At 51.9% G+C, this 25,446-nt stretch overlaps 1 protein-coding gene across 8 annotated transcripts in view; it reads right to left on the bottom strand.

Moving 5' to 3' along the window:
- Positions 1-119: 119 nt before the first annotated feature.
- The window catches only part of LOC133355062 (transcription factor 12-like), a 249,467-nt gene continuing 224,140 nt past the window's right edge, over positions 120-25,446 (bottom strand). For 7 of the 8 annotated variants that reach the window (XM_061572335.1, XM_061572339.1, XM_061572332.1 and 4 more), the window contains exons 15-20: positions 21,479-21,667; positions 7,436-7,562; positions 6,813-7,014; positions 5,992-6,227; positions 4,713-4,867; positions 120-3,958 (exon numbers count right to left, since the gene is read on the bottom strand). In XM_061572335.1, coding sequence (XP_061428319.1) covers positions 4,725-4,867; positions 5,992-6,227; positions 6,813-7,014; positions 7,436-7,562; positions 21,479-21,667 — 897 coding nt within the window. In that variant the 3' untranslated portion in view covers positions 120-3,958; positions 4,713-4,724. The remainder of the gene's footprint in view (positions 3,959-4,712; positions 4,868-5,991; positions 6,228-6,812; positions 7,015-7,435; positions 7,563-21,478; positions 21,668-25,446) is intronic. The other variant, XM_061572337.1, reaches the window with a different exon arrangement.

Below are 25,446 nucleotides of genomic sequence, written 5' to 3'. Positions count from 1 at the left end.
ACGGCAACACACACGCATGTGCGTGTCCCTTCCCATGCTCATCAGCTCCCCGAGGCCACCAAATCCGACCGGGAGTCTGCTCCAAACCCATCAACAAATAAAACAAACCCCTCACCCGCCCCCCGCCCCCCCACACACACGAACCTTAAAAAAACAACTCGATAATTCGACACAGGTGTCAGAAAACACATCATGGATAAGTCAAACAACTTCAATCGCAAGGTGTTGAAGCTTGGCAAATGACAGCGTTCTCTAAACTTGGCTCGGAAAGGGCACTGAGGCTTATCACGCACAAACGTTATTCACAACAACTCGTTTTCTTTTTGCTTCTCAAAAACTACTCGCAACGTTGACGACGGCCGTCGTGGTTGCAATAGACAGCGGGCAGGGGGAGCTTCAACTTTGTAGAAAACAAATATTCATTTATAAACATTATTGTAAATCGAAATAACAAAAAATGAAACCCACAGGTAACGCACACGTGCGCATTGGCAGGGCCTTGATTAGCCGGTGTGATATGTGTCTTGTGATTTTCGTCTCCTTAATTGAAAACATCGACTGGAGCACTGGCATTGCGTCAAAAGAAAAAAACACCGTAGCATCCGATAAAATGTACCCTATTCATCATATTTTGGCTATCCCTTTTTCGATCCCATTGCCTTGACCGTTGCTCGGAGGTTAATGGATGACGTAAGGCGCTGGAACTGGACAGAACAGCAGTGCGAAAAAAAAAAGTGATTAGCCGCAAATTCAGGAAGAAGCGGGAATATCGGCCACGCGACGACCTCCAGCGGCGGGCGGCGCCATTTCAGCACCCTCGTCAGACGGCCGGCTTGACACGGCGCGTCGCGAGGCTTTAGGGGATAGCACATGGCCACAACTAAAGCCTCGCTCCCTGGTGGTCGTGACAAAGGGATGCGTGCCGACAAACTACGTTTCTCCCGTTTGCGTCTTTTCAAACGTCTCCAGTGCTCAGATTACATTTTATTGGGGGGAAGCGCCGCTGCTGCATGTCCACCGGGCAAGCAGGCCGCGGCGATCTGGTCACGGGGCTGGCAGCGTTGGCGAGGCGCGGCGTCAATCGACTGCTTTGACCGGCGGATGACCCCTGGGTCTCCATCGCTTTGACACACCAAAGTGGAAACGTTGCAAACCCCAAAATGTCTTCAACGGTGGGAAAGGTCCTGGCATTGCTTCCTGGCTTTCGCACGAGCCGGCACTGGTGAGACCCCCTGGGATTTGAATCTTGAGCTCCTACGCAGAAATCACGAGTGGGTACCGGGCACAGTGGTTTTGCGTCTTGCGACTTGCTCAAAAGACGGATGAACCTAGTTTTGCGTTTGATTTTATCAAACAACTATAAAAGCCAAACAATCCGTCAATTGAACCAAGGTCTGCCGAACTACGGTGGACACAACCACAACGGCAAGGATGATAACTGAGCAAATGCCGAGGATGACTTCTAATTTTGGCAATGATGAAGATTGTGATTATACTATCAACGATTATGATAATCATTATGCTGTTGATTATTTGCGCTTCATTTGCACCAGGTTTACCGTGCAAGATACGGTAGAAGATGCTCGGCTACACCTCACTGCGTTATTGTCCCAGCATGTTGCAGGCCTGTGCTTCTCTATCGCCAAGTTCAACCAAACGAACATTCTTCATTCGATTCTTGACATCAGGCAACGCAGCCGAGAAATTTTTTAAAGTACAAACTAACTTTAAAATTAACGATTCCCGAAGTTTGCGGCCTATCACTTTTTTTTAGAGGTGGAAGCTCCAACTCAAACACGAGACGTTGCATTCATGATTACAAATAAAATCATAAATGGCCACAAACTAAAAAAGGCCTTCCCATACAACGAGACCATGGGTCATGTCCGCTCCATAGCCACTTTAAATTGTAGATCAAGAAAACGTAAAATACAGGAAGAAGACAAGGGAGTCATGGCCTAAGGTTTGAAATCAAGACAACAGTGATATAAAAAAACTTTAAAAGGTTTAAAAGTAACCGTTTGTAAAAGTAGCGAGTCAACGAATGACGGAAAGGCTTTTTCATCGACTCTGCGGTATTTCAGCGTCGAACTCTGAAAGCAGGGAGACGGCTCGAACCGGTGCCGAGCGCTACTCAGCGAGCCGTGCCGAGTGGCCGGGGGGGATAAGCGTTGCCCTCATTCACCTCCGCAGAACAAGCCCAGTTACCGTGTAAAAGGTACACTTTACGCACGCGCGTGCGTACAGAAACGGAAAATAAAAGATTCGCCCGCTTCGATGTTTTTTGTTTGTTTTTCTTGCGCACTACGTCCGGCTAGGCACGAAGCAAACCCGTCGAATCGCGCGGTAGGCCTTAAATCCTGTAAGGCGGCTACAGCACCGCTCACCGCTGGGGTTTCATTACTTCCCACTTGAGCCACCCCTTTAGTTCCTTGCAGGAACCTATCAGAGAGCACCCTGTGACATTTGTTTGCATGCTGGTGTCAACAGTCCAATTCCAAATGTTAAGAATTAACTGCCAAAAAACAAAACGGTTGTAAAAAAATTAATCCCAAACTACGAAAACCACCGGCGGGCAAGACTCACGCGGCTTCGTTGAAAGACAGCAAACAAAATCTCAGTCGGCCGGTTTGCCAGATTCTTGCCGTGCCGCCCAACGCCGGGGGCAGAGTCGTCTCCGGCACAAGCTCTGCGCACACGCTGGCCTGCGCCGCCCTTTAATCCACGCCGCCAATTCCCTCGCGCCCATCAGTTTAGCGCCCGTCGCTTTCGCGGGGTGCGTCGTTCTCGCGCGGTTGCGTCCAAACTCAGGGGGGGGGGTGGGGGGCATCGGGCTTTTGCAAGAGAGACGACGTTCGATTCCAGCGACCGCCTCAACCGCAGAGAGAATAAAGAAAAACAAACAAAAGGGAGCACGCGTAACGTAGTTCAGCAGATTGAAGAAAACGGCGCTCGGGTCGCGTGGATGATGACAGCGTGAACCGTGGGGGGAGGTTTCGTTCGAATTCCTCCCCAGAGTGGCGTTTTGACCAAGTCAGCCCACCGGGCGGCGGGGCTCTGGAGTGGTTCCGAAACCAAACACGTGGCACGAGGCGAGCGCTCGCGGAACGCACGCACGCACACGAGTACTCGGGCACGCACACACGCACTCACTCACGCACTCGCTCACGCACTCGCGCGCACACACGCACAGCCACCACCATCATTATCAAAACCATCGGCTACCACCCGAAACAAGCACTGTGTCTGTTAAACCTTAAGACAACGTCCGATACCCAAGGAATGCTTGGATAAAATACGTTTGTAGTCTGCACAACAACAATAACAACAACATTATCCAAAATAGTTTTAAAAAACGGTTTTGCTACTTGTAAATTTTTTTTAGTCTTTTTTTTCATTTTGAGTTGTAATAAATAAATATATCTTGTCGACTTTTTCTTTCTTTTTTTTTTAAACGTTAATTAGCAAACATGGTTTAGGCACGATGAAATTGTCCACACTAAAGAGTGCGGATGCTGTTGCTTTTGTGTTTTATCCCTTTGTCGTCGTGGTCGTGGTCGTCGTTGTCATCATCGTGGTGGTTGGTGGGTCTATCGTTATTGGTTTAAGTCGCGATGCCATTCCCCTTTCCGCCGACCGTCGACATCCTTGCCAGATCTGGTATCCCCCCTCTGCCGTAGGCTCTTGATATGTTGTTGAAAGTTTTTGCTGGATACTTTTGTCCCACTTTTAACTTTTGTAAATCATTTGTTTTAAAATTTCTCCCATTTGTTTCCCCCCCCCCATCCACCCACCCGCACGCCACCCACCCCCTTTTTCCCTTTTGCTTACGTTAAAAAACATGTTATTATATTAATACGGAAATAGGTCAGTGGCGTTTTGCACACTAAAGACATCCATTTGTGAAGTTTGGCAAACTTTCAGAGTGGCATCGGTTAGAACTGGTTGGCAGTGCCATCTGAAAAGGGAAAAACAAAACGCAAACATGGCCACAGTTACTTCCACACGTCTCGAAAAACATATAATGTAAAAAACGTAAGTTAACAATTTTGTCACGATTAAATACGAGGGAGATTCACGGCCAGAAAAAAATCCTCCAGAAATTCGTGCAGAGGCCACGAAAATAAGGAGGGCGTGAGGTGGGTCGCACCTAAAAGTACGATTGCATTTTAAAGTGTAAAATATGTTTATATAAAAATTATGAACCGTCGAAAAAAAACTTTTTTTTCTCTCTCTCTCTAAAAACCCAAGTGGCCCATTTATAACATTTTTATTTTATTCGAATGAATTAATGAATTTAAACGAATGTCAGTGTGGGGCATCCGCTTTGCATAGGGGGGGGGGGCAGCCTATGCTTTTTTTAGAGTGCAAGGACACTAATATAAGCAAAATATGCGCGCGCGAAACTAAACGTAAAGACATAAATGCGTTGCAAAGATTTGCCTGACGGTCGAAGAAAAAGCCCAAAGATGTTAACTGCACCGAAGCAAAGATCAGAATTCGCGGCATTGCACCCTCTCACGAAGTGGAATAAAGCCACATTTTTGCGCGCCGATTCCCTGCGCGGTTGTTGGTGACCGGGACCGCGGGAACCGCCAACTCGCCGCGCCCGAGAACGCGGTTCAATCGCGGGGTCAGACAGGGTGACTTGAAACCCATGAGGGCTCTACAGGGGTCTAGCGAGGCGACATCCCACGGCACCGCGCGCTCACCTGGCGGCGGCTTCAGAGCTGGCCCAGGGGGTTCTGGTCGTTGAGGCCGGGGTGAGTCGGCTCGCCGCCGACCCCACCGCCGCCCCCCCCCATCCCCGACACCTTCTCCTCTTCTCGCCGCTTGAGGCAGGCCGCCTTCGGGTTCAGGTTGCGCTCTGCGGTGGCGGCGCGGGGAAAGGGAAAAACAAACAAACAAAAAGTCACGTTTTGTGTTCTCCGGACTACAACGTGCACACGTTCCTCACTGTTGTATTTAGCAGTTTGCAGTGCGTCTCATAATACGGTACGCGTGCGCGTGTGTGTGTGTGCGTGTGCGAGCGTGACCAGATTTGTATAGCTTTACTGACACCGGACACACATTTGGGGTGCGTCGTGCTCTCCGGCGTGCTTTATAATGCGTAGACTACAACACACAAGGCCAAGCCGTGGTGGATATGTTGGTGGTGGTGGTGGTTGTGGAACTGGTGGTGAAGGTGATGGTTGTGGTGGTGGCGACGGTGGATGTGGTGGTGGTGGAGGTGTTGAGGTGATTGTGGAGGAGGTCACTGAGGTGGTGGTGGCGACGGTGGTAGTGGTGATGGTGAGGTGGTAGTGGTGATGGTGGTTGTGGAGGTGGTAGTGGTGGTAGTGGTGGAGGCGGTGGTTGTGGAGGAGGTAGTGGTGGTTGTGGAGGAGGTAGTGGTGGTAGTGGAGGTCGTGGTGGTAGTGGTGATGGTGGTTGTGGAGGAGGTAGTGGTGGTGATGGTGGTTGTGGAAGTTGTGGAGGAGGTAGTGGTGGTGGTGATGGTGAAGGCGGTGGTTGTGGAGCAGGTAGTGGTGGTAGTGGAGGTAGTGGTGATGGTGGTTGTGGAGGTTGTGGAGGAGGTAGCGGTGGTCGTGGAGTTTGTAGAGGAGGCAGTGGTGGTGGTGGAGGTAGTGGTTGGGGAGGAGGTAGTGGTGGTGATGGTGGAGGTGGTGGTTGTGGAGGAGGTAGTGGTGGTGGTGGTGGAGGTGGTGGTTGTGGAGGAGGTAGTGGTGGTGGTAGTGGTGGGGTGGTGGTTGTGGAGGTTGTGGAGGAGGTAGCGGTGGTGATGGTGGGCGTGGAGGTTGTAGAGGAGGCAGTGGTGGTGGTGGAGGTAGTGGTTGTGGAGGAGGTAGCGGTGGTGATGGTGGAGGTGGTGGTTGTGGAGGAGGTAGTGGTGGTGATGGTGGTTGTAGAGGTTGTAGAAGAGGTAGTGGTTGTGGAGGAGGAGGTGGTGGTGGTCGTGGAGGTTGCAGAGGAGGCAGTGGTGGTCCACACCTCGCACTTGCTGCTCGAGGCTTAGTATGACGGCGACCGCCTGGTGCAGCACGAGCAGCTTGGTCTGCGGCTTCTCGCTGTTGAGGTGCAGCTGCACCATGCGGCCCAGCTCCTTGAAGGCCTCGTTGATGTCGCGCACGCGCAGACGCTCGCGCGCGTTGTTCGCCATGCGCCGGTCGCGCTCGCGCTCCACCTTCTGCTCGGGCGTCAGGTCCTCGTCGTCGTCCTCGTGGTTGCTACGCGACGAGAGGAGGAGGAGGAGGGGGCACGGACACGGAGGTCCGGGTGAGCGGCGAGCGATCGCGGGGGGGCGAAGTGAGGGTCGGGGTGAGCGTGCGACTGTGAGCGACGGAGATCGTACGGCGATGGCAGCTGCGTTTTTGCGCTTGACAAGGAACGCAGTCTATGAAAACTAAACCGTGTTTTTTAAAGCTATGAAACTATTTCTTTTAGCAGGTAAGACCCAACAGCCTGCATTTGGTGTTGAAAAATCGGCAGGAATTCATGTACTTGTGCAATTTATACTTGTATGCATCATATTTATTTCTCTATTTCTATCGTGTCTTTGGACTGTTTGTTGTTGTAAATTGCCGACCCATCCCTACTGGACACCTGTGAAAAAGAGCTTCATAGCTCATCGGATTCCTCCGGTCTAAACAAAGATCCCGCTTCTGGAGTTCGCGCGATCGTGGTGGGCGCATTTGAGAAACGCGCGTTTTAGATTAACTTGGCTACGATATCTTCGGGCCACCTCGCCGAGCAATCAACAGGCGCGTGGGCGAGGTCGCCTCTCAAGGAGACCTCCTCCCCCCGAGCTCCACCTGGTCCGGCTGCTGCGCGAGTCGTTCTTGTGGTCATCCTCCGAGCCGCGGTCGTCCATGAGGTCGCTCTCCTCCTCTCCGCCGTTCTCGTTCCGCTCCGCGTCGACGACGCTGGACAGGATGGTGCTGAGGCTCGCCACGAGCCCCGGAGGGGGACCCCCCTGGGAGTCGTCCTTGCCCGCCGCGGGGGGCGCTGCCAGCACTGGGCGCACCGCGGAGCGAGGCGAGGGCAGGGGACGGAGAAAAACAACAAAACGACAAACGGGGGATTCGCTCGTCGCTCTGGCGCCGTTCCGCTCGCGGCTGCAGTTCACCTGCCGAGTTCGGCCAACGGCCAAGGAGGCTCGGGCCACCACCCGTCACCCCGCGCCTCCTCACGCCTTGCTCTGGTCGGTTGGCGAGAGGAGGCGTACGTCAGAGGTCGCAAACGGGTTTTGATTCCTTACTCGTATCCATACCTGGCCGCACCAGGGTCGCAAACGGGTACCCGTACCCGGCTGGGTACGGGTAGCCGGGTATCGGGTAGGGTACGGGTATCGGGTACCCGATTGCGACCTCCGGCGTACGTACGGCGCTGGCGAGCTACGCAGGGGAGACTTTGTGGGCGAGGCGCCCGCGCTCACCTCTGTAGGAGTCGGGCGTGGGGCTGATCTTGCTGGCGCCGGCCGGAGGAGCGGGGCCGGCCATGCTGCCCGCGAGCGCCGCGAGGGTCGCGTGGATCTCAGCCGCGTCGTCCCGAAGGGGCCCGCCCTGGCGAAGCATGGAAGCGCACGGGGCAACACACGCACGGACACGGGCAACGCGTGCAAATGGTTTAATAAAGTCTCAAAGTGGAAGTGCGTTCAGGTCAAAGCGGTGTTGGGGCAGCGGCGCTCATCTCTGTTACCGACGCTGGCGCAGCAATGTCTAGTTGATGCCACTGGGCCTCCACGAGATGAGAGGGAGCTCTCAAGAACCCCTCTAAAGAGGGTTTTTTCCCGACTTCTCCACGCTGGCCGGACATCTTGGAAGCGGTGCGAGTAGCCCACCACTTGACATGCCAATCGACTGCGCTGGACCCATTTTACACTGCTGGCCGGAGTGGACAGATCCTGGGGGGGATTTGAGAAACTCGCCGCCGCCACCGCCGTCTCAACCGTCGCGCCGGGAAATGGGGTCGAAGCGGCACCCTCTGGATCGAAAGTCCCGTGTGCCAACCACGTCGGCGCGGCAACAACAACCAAGCAAGTTCCAAATGTAGAGGTGCTCGCAAACAAAAGCACTGCACGTGACGATCAATTAAGGCTCAAGGAACCTTTGTATTTATAAGTACGGTGTCATGTGAGAACATGGAAGTAGGACACAGTATTTACGTAAAAATATGCACTCATTTGTTATTTAAGCAAATCAAATAAATAAAATATTTCGTTTAAGCAAATAAACCTCTAAGTATTTATAACGTCTCGAGTACTTCCGTAAAAAAAAAACCTCCGCAGTTTAATTTGACACAATTATGTGGAAATTATTAAATTCAACAACTGACATTAAATCGAGCCCGTTGTGACCACCTCGTTTGTAATGTTTGTCACATTCTTTTCCTTTATCAAGTTATAGAATTACAACAAAAACATTGCTTTACCCATCCAGTCTGGCATAAATGCCAGAGGTGTTAAGATGTTTAAACACCAAAGAAGCACCTATCACAAGGCATCGAGACTGCACTTGTGGTAAAAATGCAAAACAAATCTCCTTTGACAATCTATGCACTTTGAAACCCAATTGTCCTACACCAGAGACAGACACTTTTGTGGCTTTGTCTCACCGGTGCCACAGACACCAGAGGCCGCCAAAAGGCTGAACGGTGCAAAGACGACGCGAACGCCAAAGCAATTAATAGCTCGGGTTGAGCTGTTACTCCTTGAACGGGGGAGGGGTGGGGGGTTAGAGAGAGATTGATAAACGTGGAAAAGACGTAGCGTGGTGGTCGGTTGCGAGGACTGGGGAGAGTTTGCAGGCGACCCTGTCGTAGACGGAGCTGTGAATGAGAACTTGACCACTAGGGGTCAGGCGTGCTCCACGCCTCGCTGGCAACATTCAAGAGAAGCTTCAATTGAATTCACCCGCCTCAGCCACCGACTGCGTTATACAAGGCTGCTGCTGCTGCTGCTGCACGCTTCCTCGCATTTGCAGCCGAGAGCGTAAGGCCTGGCTGCGCCCTGCTGCCGTTTAATTGTGGATCTCAACGTGGGCTGCGTGAGACCAGCAGGCAAATGTCCCATTCCGTCTCCCCCCCCCAACATTCCCGAAAAAAACTAAAAAAACTGCCCCTTGGATGACGTTTAAACCCCGACCACGGCGGAGGAGTGTTTCCCACCTCGCGTGGCTGTGCGGCAAGGGAACGGCGCGCGTTTTGGTGGAGCTCACGGCCACAGGCGCGTGTCCTCGCGTTCCAAGGCCGGAGGGCAAAGGCGCCGGGGTTAGCGAGAGAAATGGCCGTTCCAAAAGAGGGGTTTGTGAAGCTTCCCCTGCTTAGAGACAATCTGCGTTGTTGATTCGGGGGACCACGAAAGTATCGTCCATTGCCAAAGAAATAAAGTTAACTAGAAACGATCAAACTAGAAACTAAACTATTATTTATTTTACCAGTGAAGGCTCACTGAGCTACATAGCTCTTTTTCAGAAGAGAGCTGGCTATGACAAATGATAGCTCAACGAAGTAGCTTATTATCACGTGGACATTTATAGCAGCCAGATACTCTAAACGCACGTTGATTCTAAATGTGGAGGGAAAAACCGGAGGACCCGGAGAAATATCCATGCAACCACGGGGAGAGAGAGACACACAAACTCCAAATATACAGCAGGCGTCAGGGTCGGGATCGAACCCACAACCTCCTGCACACCAGGCGAGGTAGTTAACATCTCATAGCCACCAGCTGTGTATGGGGTCGGTCACCACCTTGCGGAACTCCATTCACACAAAGCACGATGGCCAATCGGAGCCAGCCAACAGCATCACGTGATTCCTAACGGACTTGTTACCCGGCCTGAGGTGCTCTCCGATCTCGACACATTCACCTCTGTTTCACTTCCATTCTGACAGACTGAGGCCACATCTACACTTGTCAACATATAACTACAGCTTTTGTGTTGGGTGCATACGTGGATATACGCACGTGCATGCGTATGTACACGTGTGCATTAGCATCTTAGCGGGGAGTGGCATTGCTCACTGGCCAGCATGAGCGACGTTATGTCTGAACCGGTACTGGGCCTCCCCTAGTCCCACTCAGCCCGACACGTGAGTACCGGGTGTGGTGCGTGAACATTGACACTTGGGGAGACAAAGGCGGCAGGGTGTGGCACTTGACACGCACCGCACCCTTGTGTGCCGCGCCGGCCTTCACAGGCGCTCGCTAACGACACTTGCCATGCGGGGCCGCCCGTTGGCTTTGTCTCGCTGTGTGTGTGCATCGGACAAAGGTGGGGAGCGGCGGTGTTGCGGTTAGCGCGCTGCGCTACGAACCCAACGACCCGAGTTCCATTCCCGCTCACGGCGAACACAAGTGGCGAGTATCTGAACCGGTACTGCGCCTCCTCCCCTACGTTGACTCGGCCTCAAATGAGGACTCGGTGCGGTGTGTAAACGTCGCCACTGGGGAGACAAAGGCGGCCGGACGTGGTGTTCGCCACCCACCCACTCGTGTGCCCTGCCGGCCTTCACAGGTGCTCGCTAACAGCACTTGCCCCAACAGTCTGTTTTACGCTATAAGGGGGATCTATTTTTATTTGCATCGTACAAAGTGTACGATGGCTTTTGAACAAAACCTGTGGCAGAAACTGTAGCGAGCCGCTCTTGAAACGACCACCCACTCTCGCGCCCCTCCCCTCTGCACCCCATCCCCCATCCCCCCACTACCCCCCTACAACCCCCCCCCCCACTACCTCCCCCCACATCCCCCCCCCCACCCCTCCCCTTTAAAAAAAACCCCAAAATGGTTAACAGGCTAGAGAATAATCCCAGCTGCAGAGATTTCCCGCGGGAAGAGCAAATCCGTCGGAAGGCCAAGCGCGTGCATCTCGAGCGCGACGATGACATTTCCATCATAAGCTCTTGTCCACGTTTTAAGCATTTGGCGAAGGGAAAACATTTCCAGTGCTCGCTCGTTATTTTCAGGCCACGGCACATTCATGTTGCGAGCGTGCATGTGTACGTGCAATATGCAACTGTGCGCGTTTATCAAAGTGTCCGTGTATGTGTGCGTACGTGGCTATGGGGGAGCGGTAGTTTGCAACGAACCCGTCGAACCGGTGACGGTTATCTGAACCGGTCCTGGGCCTCCTCCGAGGTTGACTCAGCCTCAAATGGGTACCTGGTGCGGTGTGTAAACATCGCCGCTGGAGAGACAAAGGCGTGTGGTGCCGTGCCGGCCCTAACAGCTCTCGCTATACATAGAGGTCTTCGTGTGTGTGTGTGTGTATGACTACAAGTGTAATTGTATTTGTAAATGCATATCTCGAGGCACGCAAATGATTGCGTGTAGAGAATTGTGCGCGTGCAAGTGTGTGTGCGTATTATCGCTGGCATTGTCAAAATATTAAATAAATAACATCATATTTCAATTTCGAAATCTGGACAGACAAACAAACTCGGCTCATGAGACTTGGCATTACGCGTGGCGATGCATCGCTAAACCACAAAACAGAAACACACGCACGCAAAGACAAAGACGCACACGTGACAAACGCACACGTGACAAACGCACACGCGCCACACAAATGCTCAAAAACGATGTTTACACACCGCACCGAGTACTCATTGGAGGCCGAGTCGAGCTAGGGGAGGCCCAGGACCGGTTCAGATAATCGTCGCTGGCGTTGGTGTCCGAGAGCGGGAATCGAACTCGGGTCGTCGGGTTCGCAGCATAGCCACTGCACGACCACTCCCCACATTTCCAGTGTACCCACACAAAGACAAAGTTCCCCCGCATAGCCTCTACAATTTGCAAGGGCTGTTAGCGACCAGCAGCTACCCACACACGCACACGTGACAAACACACACACACAAACGCTATGAAAACACTCGCAGACATATCCTCCCAAACTCCTCCTCTGTGCCGCATCCACAGCAGATGCAGCGGGGTCCCGAATACCTGGACCTTGCGCCCCATTCCCCACATCATCCTCCTCCCCCCCCCCTGTGGTGCAGCTTCCGATGCCTACAGATCCACTCGCCGATGCCATCTGCATGGGAATGAGCGAGATTGGTACGCACGATACGATCGTCCACGGGGGGGGGGGAGGGAGGCGCTGGGGAATACGGAGCGGCCGGAGTTCGGTGGCGGCTGGACTAACGAGCCAAGCGCTTGCCAGCGCGAAAAAAATAACCGCGTCGCTTTAAAATGCGGTGTCAAAAAACGCACAGCCGCCTCAAAACGATATCAATCGTTCCGAGTATCGGGCGGAACCACTCACTAACCCCCGCCCCCCCCCCCATACCCGGGGCGTTATGGTGAACTATTGCGAATCAAGACTCGATAATGTTTGTAACACGGTGGTAACTAACGACCTCCAGCGGCTGCCAGGTGAAGGATTCGGATTTGCGAGCACCAAAGCCGCGGGCACATTCAAGTGAACTGGGCAGACGAAACAAGTTCGCCGTCTGCGAAATAAGAGTGCTCCACTTTTTCTGTACAGAGTCTCAAGACGCGATACGAATCCAGATTGCGTCGCGTTATAGAGATCGCGTTGATCGCCACACGTAGGTCTGACGAGCTTAATAAATGCGAGTTAATCGATGCATCGCTAGGGTGTCCCCCCCCCCCCCCCCCCCGATTATGACGGCGATTTCTTCAGAGCCCGAGCGGGTACACAAATCCAGGTGTCACTGCAGTGCTCGTCTCTGTCGGTGGGACTAAGTCAATAGTGAAAATTCCATATTCTTATGGCATTGGACCGTCACCTCCAACAAAGTGGTGCTTATTTTATTGCCCTTGGAGAGATGATGGGCTGCAATGTCTTGCATTTTAACTCTTGACTGCGGGTTGTCGGGCAGCACTTGACAGGCCTGGTCAAAGTCAGTGTGGTCTGGCATTTTGTTCTCATCATATCTACATTTTACAATGAGAACGTGTAAGCTCACACCGCGTTATGTTTACGACATTCTGCCAGTTTTCTACATTTTGTCCAGATTGTGAGCTCTCATACTTTGCACCTGCTCCACCTATTCTCTCCCCTCTTCCTCCTCATCGCACCGACCCAAACCACCGACCTACGCGCCCGACATCTCCGGCATCTCTCGCTGGAGCGGCAAAAAAACGAATTGGCTAATGAGAGCCATTAGCGACAGAAGTCCGCAGTGGATCATTTCAAACGAGCAGTAAATCTGCGCTGGCCGCTTCTGCTGGCCACAGTAAATTCGCTGGGATTCTCTGCCAGGCCATTCACTCTGCACTGCCAACGCAGCACAGACACAGCAGTCAGTATATACGCGGATATGGTTGAACAAATTGCAAAAGGGCGACCGCTGCCAGTACAATCAAGACTCATCCCGTCCGCGTTTACACCATTGGAACCTCATTTGCCAGTAAAAATGAGGTTCCAATGGTGTAAATTCTTACCCCCGAGCTCTCATACTCTGATGGTGCATTGTCTTTTGAGTTGTGCGCCTTTTGGCGTCATCTGGTCCAACACCTTGTGAGACTAGGCTCTAAGGAAAGCTGTCTCGGGTGCGGACCAATCAACTTCAAGGACAGTGCATACATTATCAGAGTTATGTTTTTTGTTTGCATTAGGACTGCAGGTATTGTGGTCTATGCAAACATGACTCCTTGTAAAAAAGGTGTCAGTTTTGTTGCCAGATAAAAGGGTAAAAAAAACAATTATCAAGTACCACGTTGTCATTTATACCTTAAACACTGGTGTACCCCCTTAAGGTTGTACGCATTATTATTATTCCAGAGTTATAAATTAAGACAGCAGTCGGAAGCACCGTGCCATTAAAAAATGTGGGAAAACATTTCTCGGTACAAAATTTAGAAATTAAAGTTCGTGCCAAAATAAATAACCCCACACGTCACGAGCGAACTCCAGGAGCACAAAGCAGCGGCGGCGGCAGAGGAAGAGTTGCCCGCAGGCGGCCGCGTGGAGGTTTGTTTGAGGGACGAGACTCGTGCGATAGCACCGACGCATGACCGACCACGTACACGCGTGCGTGCGTGCCGATGGCTGGGTTGCGTTTCATTTACAACGCAGAGCGCTGCGCTAAGCAACGTGTCGCTACCGGTGGCACTGGCAATTGAACCCCTGGGCTTCGTGGCGAGGCCGCTGGGCCGAGCGACAACGAGAATGCGTTGCAACGTGAGCTTACATCGACGGCGACTGCGGGAACGCGTAACGCATTGGCCGCTCTGAAGTCGAAAGCGCAAATCTTGGTTGGGTGTTAAGGCTCGGCCCTTTTCCCTCTCAGGTCTAGCGGTTAAGGCGACTGTCGGAAGGATAAACTCATCCCCGCCACGCGAATGCTGGAATTTACACAGCTGGCTCAGGGCTGTAAAGCGTGGACGAGCAATGCCGTGAGTGCCCGTTTGAGCGAGAACTCGCGTAAGGCTAACACCACTTTAATGGTAGCCCAGACTCGTTGTAAAATGTGGGTTTACGCGCAAAACAGAACTTGTTTTTACCCTCTAGGTGTTTAACGAACGGTGGGCGGTAACATATGCGTAGAAGACGTGAGGTTGTTGCTGTGCCATTTTAATTAAATGCGCTCATTCATTAACCAATTCTCATTCATTATATTCTTATTTATTCATTGTTGCACCAAATCCTGCGCCCCCCACCTCCAAACCCCACCACCACCGCCACCACCTCCTCCTCTATCCCCAATTTCACTTGCAAAGAGGAGGGGACCTTTGTCATCGCCACGGTGCACAGCCCCGGAGCTCGCACCGCATACAAATCCGGCGCAGGCGCAGATGCTCGGCATTTCGCTAATTAGTGGCGCTCATTTAAATACAAAATTAGGCAATAACTGAGCCCCGCACGGGACGCACTACACGTGTTGGTTATTAGATCGACTTATTTTATTCCACTGCAGCATTGGCGTCGAGCCCGACCGCCGCCGCCGCACACAACGGACGTGCGCACACGCCGTCCCCTGCCCCCCCCCCCCGCCCCCCTCCTGCCCCCCCCCGCCCCCCTCCTGCCCCCCCCCGCCCCCCTCCTGCCCCCCCCCACCCCCCCCCACCCCCCCACAACAGACCGTTGGGGGCAAGTGCTGTTAGCGAGCACCTATGAAGGTCGGCACGGCGCACGAGTGGAGTTTTGGGTGGCCAGCGCAGCAATGCCCGGCCGCCTTTGTCTCGCCAATGCTGATGTTGACGCACTGCGCCGGGTCGCGAGCGGCAATCGGAGTTCGGGTTTGGCGGGTTCGTGCGGCATACACACGTACACACATACACCCGTACACACATACACCCGTACACACATACACCCGTACACACGTACACACGTACACACATACACCCGTACACACATACACACGTACACACATACACCCGTACACACATACACACGTACACACATACACCCGTACACACGTACACACGTACACACATACACCCGTACACACATACACACGTACACACATACACCCGTACACACATACACACGTACACACATACACCCGTACACACGTACACACGTACACACATACACCCGTACACACATACACACGTACACACATACACCCGTACACACATACACACGTACACACATACACCCGTACACACGTACACACGTACACACATACACACATACACACGCGTATGTGCTAATTGCACCTCCGACGAGCACGGCCGGCACACGTACGGTGCGAGAGAAAGTTCAACACACAACAAAAACAACAACCGCCATTCGCCACTAAGTGGCGGTGACGTCACCACGGCGCTTGTGCCAGGCCATGTGCACGTTGAGGCCACGTGAAGTGTCGAACGCCCGCTTGGCAAGAGGTCACGGGGCAGACCCAAGTGCCGTGGGTCGACTGACTGAGATGACTGGCCGATGTGCACGCACACAACACCAACTGCCAATCAATGGCAGTGGCATAATCACCAGCGCATGTTGTCAGGCGAGGTGGACGTTGAGTCCACGCGTATCGTCGGAGTCACAGCCGGGGCCTGTTGGAAAAACTCCACAGTTTCCCCTCGTCACGAACAATCAACGGGGTCTCCCCTTGGTCGCACGAGGGATACTAAATTTGTGTTTAACGAGGCACCGGTCTGGCTCCACGGACACATCCCTTTCTCTTTCCAGGCATTTCATTTTTGGCGCGCACGATTCACTCTCCGCGGCAGGTGCAAAAAGCGCACGCGCACGCCCACATTTGCGCCCAAACCCCTTTTGTCAGCTACAGTAATAACCATATGTTTGGCCTCAAAGGCTCTAACCAACCCCAAAAGCCAAGATGTGCACTAAAAAATATATATTTCTTTCCTTTAAAACCCATAAACCACGCCCCGGCCGCTCGTCCAAAGCGCGCTTTTATTCCATGGCTCTCATTTCCATACAGCTGCTAGTTGGTAAAAAGGGGGGGGGGGGGCAGGAGATACATTCCTGCTAGGAAGTGCCCACTTTTCAGAATAAAAGTCCTGCTCTGAACATGAGAACATGCTCTTCCAATGCCCACTGGCCAGTAAAATAAATATGAATGCCAGGACAAATGTCACCTCCCCCAACCCCCCTTAATGAAATCTGCCAAACAAATGAAGCTGCCGTGCCTACTACATCTGACCAAAACATATGCAAATGTGAATAAACAGCCAAATTAACGCATGCAAAAAAGCAAAGGTTATTGTTGTATTGTTATTCCACTTGTTTACACAGGGAAAGCCTCACCACCGATACTCAAGACTCTTTTTCCGGAGGGTCCTGACAAGTTTTGGGCTCCACTGTGGCTAGGAGACATTAACTCCCTCGCCAGGTATACAGGAGGCCGTGGGTTCGATCCAGACCCTGACGCCTGCTGTATATTTGGAGTTTGCTTGTCTCTCTCCTCGTGGTCGTGTGGATCTTTCACCGGATCCAACGGGTTTTCCCCTCCACATTTGGAAACATGCGCTTAGAGTATTTGGCTGCTATAAATTTCCACGTGACAAGCCATTTTGTTGAGCTATCATTTTCGGCCACGTCGCTTCTGAAAAAGAGCTACAGAGCTAAGTGAGCCTAACCTGGTAAAATAAAATAAAAAGTTTAGTTTTTCGCAGTGGAAGAGGGCGATGTTGCTGCTGCTGCTGTGTGATCTAATTTGGAGTAATATAAATTAGTTTGTGGTACAAAGCACAACCAAGTGAAATGTGGCCACAACCAGCCCCAAGTTTTACCATTAGCGAGGTCCTTACTTGCCCACTCACTGCCCATTGCTGTGGGGCTTACCAGTGCCACCAGAAATGGTGCAACTCGCATGCTGGGCTACGCATCAACAGCATGTACGTGCGTTGCCGCGGGCGTGTGGATATGATAAGCATAATTCCATCATGCGTAACGTATTACTATTGATGCGCCATTTACTTTATATTTCTACTTATTATTATTCACAGCTAATAACGGCTATTATTGGTATTGTTAATATTATTCTATGTCAGCCTTACAAAAGATGTGCTGCGACAATGGGCTCTCACATGATTATAAAGGTCACGCATTATTATTATTAATTCATTTATTAAATCTATTTACATGACCAACCCAGTGTAAACAGCACATGTGTACACATTCCCCGCTCAGGCTGTGAAAGGCTTGTAGAGTACAGCAGAGGGACATTTTTAACCTTTGGCAAATGGCACGCAGCTTGTTTATATACGCGCTGGCACGCACGTGCAAACAAAGATCTCTTTGTTAAACCGCTCAGTCTTTTCGAGCGCACGTTGTTAGAGAGCGCCTATTAAGGTTGTTACGGTGGTGGTGGGGCCAGCATCACGCGTGCCCCGTCTGCCAGCTGGGACTGATCACGTCCCTTGCCCTGGGTTCGACCCCCGGCTTCCACGCGTCCTGTACGCCAAGTCTAACAACATTCTACCCGTGCTGTAGAATGGCGGTGCATTAGGCCCGACTATCGAACACGCAAGGGCAGATTCCCCCCCCCCCCCCTCCCACTTAACCGTAAAGATCAACGTGATACATTTATTGGGGGTTATTGATTTATGGGATCACACACAGCAGCAATCATCGCCCCCTACTGCCAGACTAATGCCTCCGCAGGTCAGTCTGTTGAACAAAAAAAAAGACTCATCCTGGTTCTATCGAGTTCTCAGCTGGTTCAACAAAGTCAACTTGAATTGGCACTGCTCACGCGCATTTATATACGTACACCGCAACAACACCACGTGCGCGCAAATGCAGACGACAACCAAAACCAAAAAAAATAAACTATTCCATTGAGCAGCGAGGTCTATCAGGGCACCCAAGGACGCCAGAAGTAAAAAAAACATGACGGTGGTGGGGTCAGAAACCAGGCGTCACCACCTCCCTCCGTCTCCCGAGCGCCGATGTTCACAGACTGCACAATGCACAGATATTAGGCAGAGTTGATCTGGGGTTGGCTCTGGCCGGGGATTAGAGAGTTTATGGCCGGTAATCGGACCTCGGTCGCTATGATTGTCGCTAAGTGTGCTCATAAATACGCCACCACTCCCTATATTATCACGAGCACACACACAACGCACAAAGATCCCCCCATATAGTCACGGCATACTTTTGCTGGAAGTGCTGTTTGTAATGAAGCCAGCAAGGCACACAAAGTGGGTGGGTGGCCAGCACCACGCGCGGCCTGCCTTTGTCTCCGTGTTGACACACCGCACCGGGTTCTCATTTGATGCCTAGTCCACCTAAGGGAAAGCCAAGAACCGGTTCAGATAATAAGTCACTGCCGTTGGTGGCCGTGGGCGGGAATCGCGCGCACGCACACTCGGTTGGCGACGTGACGGTGCGAACACAAGTTCAACATACACACGTGCGTGACACACGTGCGTGACAAAGATGGCCTTTCACAAGCGGCGGCGGCGGCAGCAGCAGGCGCACGAAAGCACTGCGAAGCACGTGGATTGGACAAGGCCATTCTGCGTGTTTTTTTTACTCCCCCCCCCCACACCTCTTCTCGTGTTCCCCGCACGCGGTTGTAAGAGAGCGAGCAATGCAGACAGCAGCACGACAGGTGTTGCCCCAACCACCACCACCACTCCCCCAGCCCACCAAAACAACAACAATAAAAAAAGAGAGGAATGTGAAAACCACACAAGCCGCGTGAGCCCCTAGGGCTCCCTGTCTCCGGCACGAGCCTCTGAATATTGAAAACAGGATGGGGGAGGGGGGTGAACTGTTCTCTCGTGTTGTTCGGCAAAAACAATCCCCGTAGCCTGTTATTCTTATTATTACGAGAATGCGCTACGTTTTATTTTTAAAAACGTAAACTACTTTCGGCCCCTGTCATCAGATTAACCCCTCCCCCCCATCTAGTATAACTGCGTTATTTTAAATGTTAGGCACGCAGGCAGAGGTACCGCGGTGATTTTCTTTTTCCATTGCACTGCTCGTCAAACACGCGCGCACACACAGCCGCTGAAGCCCATGCCAGGGTGGAAAGCCGACTGCAGTGGCAAGCACCGTAATTCATTTTGCAGAAAAGTTAATCTACCAATAAACTAAAAATAAACTCGACATTGTGAAACGCACAGTGGCAACAACCTTCGAAGCTGATTAAGCCCCTTGCATTTCCACGCGAACAATTTCCTACCAGTTTCAATGTCCTGTAACACTGCGGCATTTAACCTACTTTGACAAACCGAAATTCGCGGAGACTTGCGCAACCCGCTGTTTGTTGAATTTAATATTCCTACAGACACAAGCAGAATTTGGCCTTCGCACCTGATTGGCACACGAATGACGACACCACATTTATCCTTAATGACGACACCACATTTATCCCTTAACGAAACGGGAGGATTTCTCCACAACTCTGGCTGTCGCCTGACGATGCTGGTTGTAATCGCCAGCGAAACGTCGGACTCGAATTGTAAATGTTGCGAGGTTACTCTCCAACACACCGGTGTACTGTACTAGTAACGAATTGGCATGTTTTGTTTACGTGACAAACCTTACTAATTGGCTGTGTCGGGTGGTGGTAGGTTTAACGACACAAAAACCTCCATTATGGACAAGCAGAATTTTTCACCAATTACTTGGGTCCAGCACTGCAAATGACAACTGCCCAATGGTCGTGTCAACCGTGAGCGAGAGTGAGATGATGGGATGACCACCATTTACACTCCAAAGCTTGCTGACCGTCACACCACGTGGCAAGAGATGCTCATTCTGGACACGGCCTCCGACCAGCAGCCGAGTGACAAGCACAATCTACGATCACGACGATGACGACGACACAAAAAAGCTTCCTGCCGTTTCCCCAATGCAGCTCTCTTATATGTGCCGTTACGCGGGCCGCTATGCACACGCTGCTCTCAAGAGAGTGTTCGACAGGGAACCGACGCACACGTTATTAAAGCCCTCAAGAGTTGAGCTCGGATAATCTACAAGGACAAACAACAACGATGTTAACATAACGATAGTGTTTCCTGCATTCGTCGCCGCTAAACTGGGCTGAGGACCGTGAGCTCCGCTCCGCTCGAGAAGAGCGAGTTTTGTTTCTGGACAAGTGCCCAGGATTCAAACCCAGGCTCAGAGCCGTGCGTGCTGTCCAGGATTTCCAACCGCGGGGGCAAGGGGGTGGGGGGGGGGTCATCATCAATTGCATAAAAACTATAATAAGGGCAGTAGGGGGCAGTACAGGAACTTGCAATGATCTGCTCCACGTCTCATCATCATCACAGGCTATCCCTCACAATCGAGGATGACGATTGTCTTTCCATGGAAAAGTTGGATTATGTGTGCGCCCGAAGATGGCTGAAGAGACCGCATCTGGGATTGACGAGGTACTGCCGCAGCTCGAGCCCACGCGTGTCTACAAAGAGTGGGTTGGGTGGGACTGGATGAGTTAGTCGGGCTGCAGCGTCGTGCTGTTTCCGCCGTTCCCGCTTTTCCTCTTACCGTTTTCACCTCCTCGCCTATGCTCCCTGCGTTCACCAACCCGATTGGCAGGGTTGGCTACGTACGGTGCGAAAGAAGTTCACACATGCATAATAAAATCCACAATAATGAACGGCATGGTGAAATACGGTCAAATAACTCCCCTCAAAATTGTAGCCGTAATTAGAGAGGAGGCCCAAGCCAAGTCCTGCTCCCGACTGGCAAGCCCTAAAGTCGTTCGGCTCGTAGGAGCGACGTGGCGTCTTGATAGGGTATGTGTGTATGTTGAACTTCTGTCGTACTGTACGTAGCCAACCGTGCTAATCGGAGGTGCAGGGGAAGGGACAACAAGCTAGACACAAAAAGAAGTTCTAAAAAATTGAGTTTTCAATTAGAGGATTTTAAAGTGCATAGGGCCAGCAGTTTCCTAATATCAGACGGAAGAGCGTTCCAGACGGCCGCAGAAGCGCATCTGAAAGCGCAGAGCGATGCAGTGACCGTCTTTGTTCGATGGCCAGCGGTGCCACCACTCCCCATGCGGCCGAGCGAACGCACGCGGGCAAAGACTGAGAGAGAGAGAACGCAAACGCAGCAGTAGCAGCGGCCGCACTCACCATCGAGTGCCGACTGCCCGCAGGGCCGAGACCGCTCGTGGGCCCGTAGCCTCCCGCGGCCAGCCCCTCCATGAGGCCGTTGAGGATGCCGCTGTGGGTCGCGGGCAGCCCCGGCGCCCCCACTGCGTGGCGGTGGAGCACGTGGATGGCGTCGTCCAATCGGTCCAGCCGCTCCTCCATCCTGCTCTGCTATTGGTCGGTACGGTCACGGGTGTGGGCGGGGGGAAAGGTGGCGAGAGGAAGAAGAAGAATCGTTGAGGACAGGGCGCGGGGGGGCAACCGCGAGCGTGCGCGTTGGCCTCTGCCGAACAAACCGCGCTTCAAAAAGTTAGCCGACTTTAAATTACTACGCCGTGGTGCCGTGCATTGCCCCGTCATCGTGCACCTTTACGAACTAAGTTACTGCATTTTTCTTAATTTATTTTACCAGGTAAGGCCCCACCTTGAGCTGTAGAGGTCTTTTTTCAAAAGTGACCTGCGCCACAAATGATAACTCAACCAAGTGGCTTATCGCGTGGAATTTTGTAGCAGCCAAATACTCAAATAAATACTATAAATGCATTTCTATTAGAGTAATCTCTGGCCACACTTTAATATACCCAATGACCTGTCCAAATCCTTGCACTCAACTTTTTAGGCAAATCATTTTTACAAAGTGGAACATAGACAACCAATGTTGGATGAAAGGATGAACTTATCAAGCAAAACGGTAACAGGATACTTGTAATGGGATTTAAAATGAATTAACACTCAACGGAAGGTGGAGTGAGGAACAGTGAAATGTAAAACCAACATTCCAACGTAGACCTCTGACAGGTTTCGTCAAAAAATATCAACGTTACCGACCGATATCTACGGTCATCGGGGTTAAGGGAGGTAATCCGATGGTCAAACCCCGACGAAATTGACTCTAGAGAAAGCACGGCAACCACAGGGCAATTCAACCGCCCAAGTTTATGTTCTGTAAAAGTTCACTCGATGTGCAGCCGGCGATGGCTTGTGCTACCAAGGGTCAAACTCTCCGCACGACTGTAACGTTTGTCTTTAAAAGCAACGATTTGCAGCTAAGTGATGTTTACATCATTGGGGGGAAGAGTCAGGATGTCCGTCTCCACCGATGAGAGCTCCTTCTACGGCCAAGGTAGTTAACGGACGAGGTAATTCATATCTCGGTGGTAAGATGTTAACTACCTCGCCTGGTATGCACGAGGTCATGGGTTAAATCCCGACACTGATGCCTGTATAGTTGGAGTTTTGCGTGTTCTCTCTCCCCACGGTCGCATTCATTTTTCTCCGGGTCCTCCGGTGTTTCCCTCCACATTTAAAAATAAGCGTTAAGATTATCTGACTGCTATAAATTTCCACGTGATGAACCACTTCATTGAGCGATCGTTTGTCACCAAGCCACTTCTGAAAAAGAGCTACATAGTTCAGTGGGCCTTACGTGGTAACATTTTTAAATAGTTTAGTTTTAGTTTCTACGCAAGATAAAAGGGACAGCTGACAACATTAGAAACATCCACGGAATCAGAGAATAGATGAGTTTGTCTAGATGAGTTTGAATAGATGAGTTTGTCTACAGAACAGACGGTATGTGTGCCAGGCCCCCTGCCCATGGTAGATACTGCCCATTGGTGGTCACTGCTCATGGTGGTCACTGCTCATGGTGAACACTGCCCATGGTAAACACTGCCCATGGTGAACAATGCCCATGGGGGATACTTTCTTTGTGGAGCTGCCCACTTGGGACATTGTCCACAGTCGGCACTGCCCACGAGCGACACTGGTAGCATTTGCCAACCCAGGCGGTACCAGCCGACCCCCTTGGCTAACGGGCTCCTGCCGTTGCGTGACGGCCGCGGGCGTACGCGTGCCACGGCGTTTGTACCGGTCGCAGGCTGCCGCCGTGTTTCAGCAACGACGAAGCCCATGCATTTCGTCTTTCGGGACTCGCTCAACTTTCCATCCGCCGTCCACGCAGCGGCAGAATAGCGGGCCTCGCGACTCGCCGTTTTTGTCAACCCGCTCGGTGAGGCTCCTTTGGCCACGTGGTGTGCCCCAGTGAGCGGCTTTTAAAACTCGTCGGCCGTTGAGTAGAACGCAGGCCGAGAGAAAGTCACGGCGCGTAACCGGGCCCCAGGCCTTCTTCTGCTACTGCTTCGACAGCTCCGGATGAATCTGCCGCAGCTCTGCGCTGCAGCCGCAAGTCCTCTCTCGCCTCGAACACAGACGGCGTGTGTCCGAGCGTTCCCGGCGACAACAAAACAACGGAGATGTATATATATACGTACGCCGCAGCCGTGTAATTTTTTTTCATCCCAACGTTTTTTTTTTAAACAATCTAATAAGCACAGCGTCTCTTTTAAAGGCTTACACAGTGGACCCGGTGATTTATTTATTTTCGCTCTGAAAAGGCTGATTGTGTGGACGCGTGCTGTTTGAAAAGCTAATTCATGGCCCGGCTTTGTTCGCAGCATGCAAATGAGTTTTGGGCAGAGTTGTGCCGGGAAGGCAGCGGTGCCGGGGTGGGGTGCAGGGGGGGGCGGGAGGGATCAGTTTTTTCTTGCTTTTAATCCAATGTCTGCGACAAATTAAAATGAGAGAATTTTAAAGAACGGTTGTGTCTGGGCCCCTCCGTGTTTAAACAAAGTCTAGAAGCCACGAGCGAAGTCCGATCTTCTACATAGAGGCCGAGTGAGCAGCTTGACGGCGATTTTAATGATGCTCCAACCGAGGGTGACGACGCCGAAACGTGACTATTGCCAAAGTTTATCCTCATAACTCGGAAGCCCACAGACAACGACGTCGTCGAATGTTTCCCCACCAAAAAATATGGCGCAGGAGTGACTGGGTTTCATGGGGGGGGGGGGGGGAGCTCAGCCTAACATTCTGTAGCGGTCACGTGCTGAACGCCTACAACTGTCTAGAATCTACACGGCCGCCACCATCAGCGAATCGGGCCATTCACCTCCCTGTGCAGTGTGATGCAAAGGCTGATGGAGAGCGGGCACAGCCCTAAGCGTACTTTAAACACAGACACTTGCGTGTTTATACACAAACAAGGCAGGTATCAATTGTGTTGATGCTATTGGTGGTATTGGCGGCGGTGGTGGTGGTACTGGCGGTGTTGGTGTTGGCAGCGGTGGTGTTGGCAGTGGTGGTGTTGGATGGAAGTGGTATTGGAAGTGGTGGGGTTGGTGGTGCTGGTTTTGGCGGTGGCGGTATTGGTGGCGGTGGTGGTATTGGTGGTGTTGGTGTTGGCAATGGTGGTGCAGGTGGTGATGTTGGATGATGGGAGTGGTATTGTCAGTGGTGGCGGAATTGTCAGAGGGGGTGGTAGTGGTATTGGCGGTGGTGGTGGTATTGGTGGTGGTAGTGGTATTGGTGGTGGTATTGGTAGTGGTATTGGTGGTGGTAGTAGTGGTGGTGGTGGTGGTATTGGCGGTGGTACTGCTGGCGGTTGTATTGGGTGGCAGTGGTAGTGGCGGTATTGGCAGTGGTGGCGATATTGGCAGTGGTGATGGTATTGGTGGTGATTTTGCGTGGTAATGGTATTGGTGGTGGTGTTGAGTGGTGATGGTATTTGGTGGTGGTGTTGAGTGGTGATGGTATTGGTGGTGGTGTTACGTGGTGATGGTATTGGTGGTGGTGTTGAGTGGTGATGGTATTGGTGGTGGTGTTGAGTGGTGATGGTATTGGTGGTGGTGTTGAGTGGTGATGGTATTTGGTGGTGGTGTTGAGTGGTGATGGTATTGGTGGTGGTGTTGAGTGGTGATGGTATTGGCAGCGGTGGTCGCAAGCACAGGATGGAAGACAGCCGCACACCCCTGGATTTGTTGATTATTATTCATATATACGTATATTATCATAACCCTTTATTTTAATTAATGTCATATTTAATTAGTTTTAGGGCACATTTAAATTCGTGATCCCTTTTCCAAGGGTGACCCTGGGCAGTCCTTAATTAA

This window comes from Lethenteron reissneri, chromosome 50, assembly GCF_015708825.2.
Source record: "Lethenteron reissneri isolate LAM-NWPU_2019-01 chromosome 50, ASM1570882v1, whole genome shotgun sequence".
In the NCBI taxonomy this organism is placed as follows: Eukaryota; Metazoa; Chordata; class Hyperoartia; order Petromyzontiformes; family Petromyzontidae; genus Lethenteron; species Lethenteron reissneri.
Note: the sequence above shows the minus strand (reverse complement) of the source record. Positions and strands in the feature narration are given on the sequence as shown.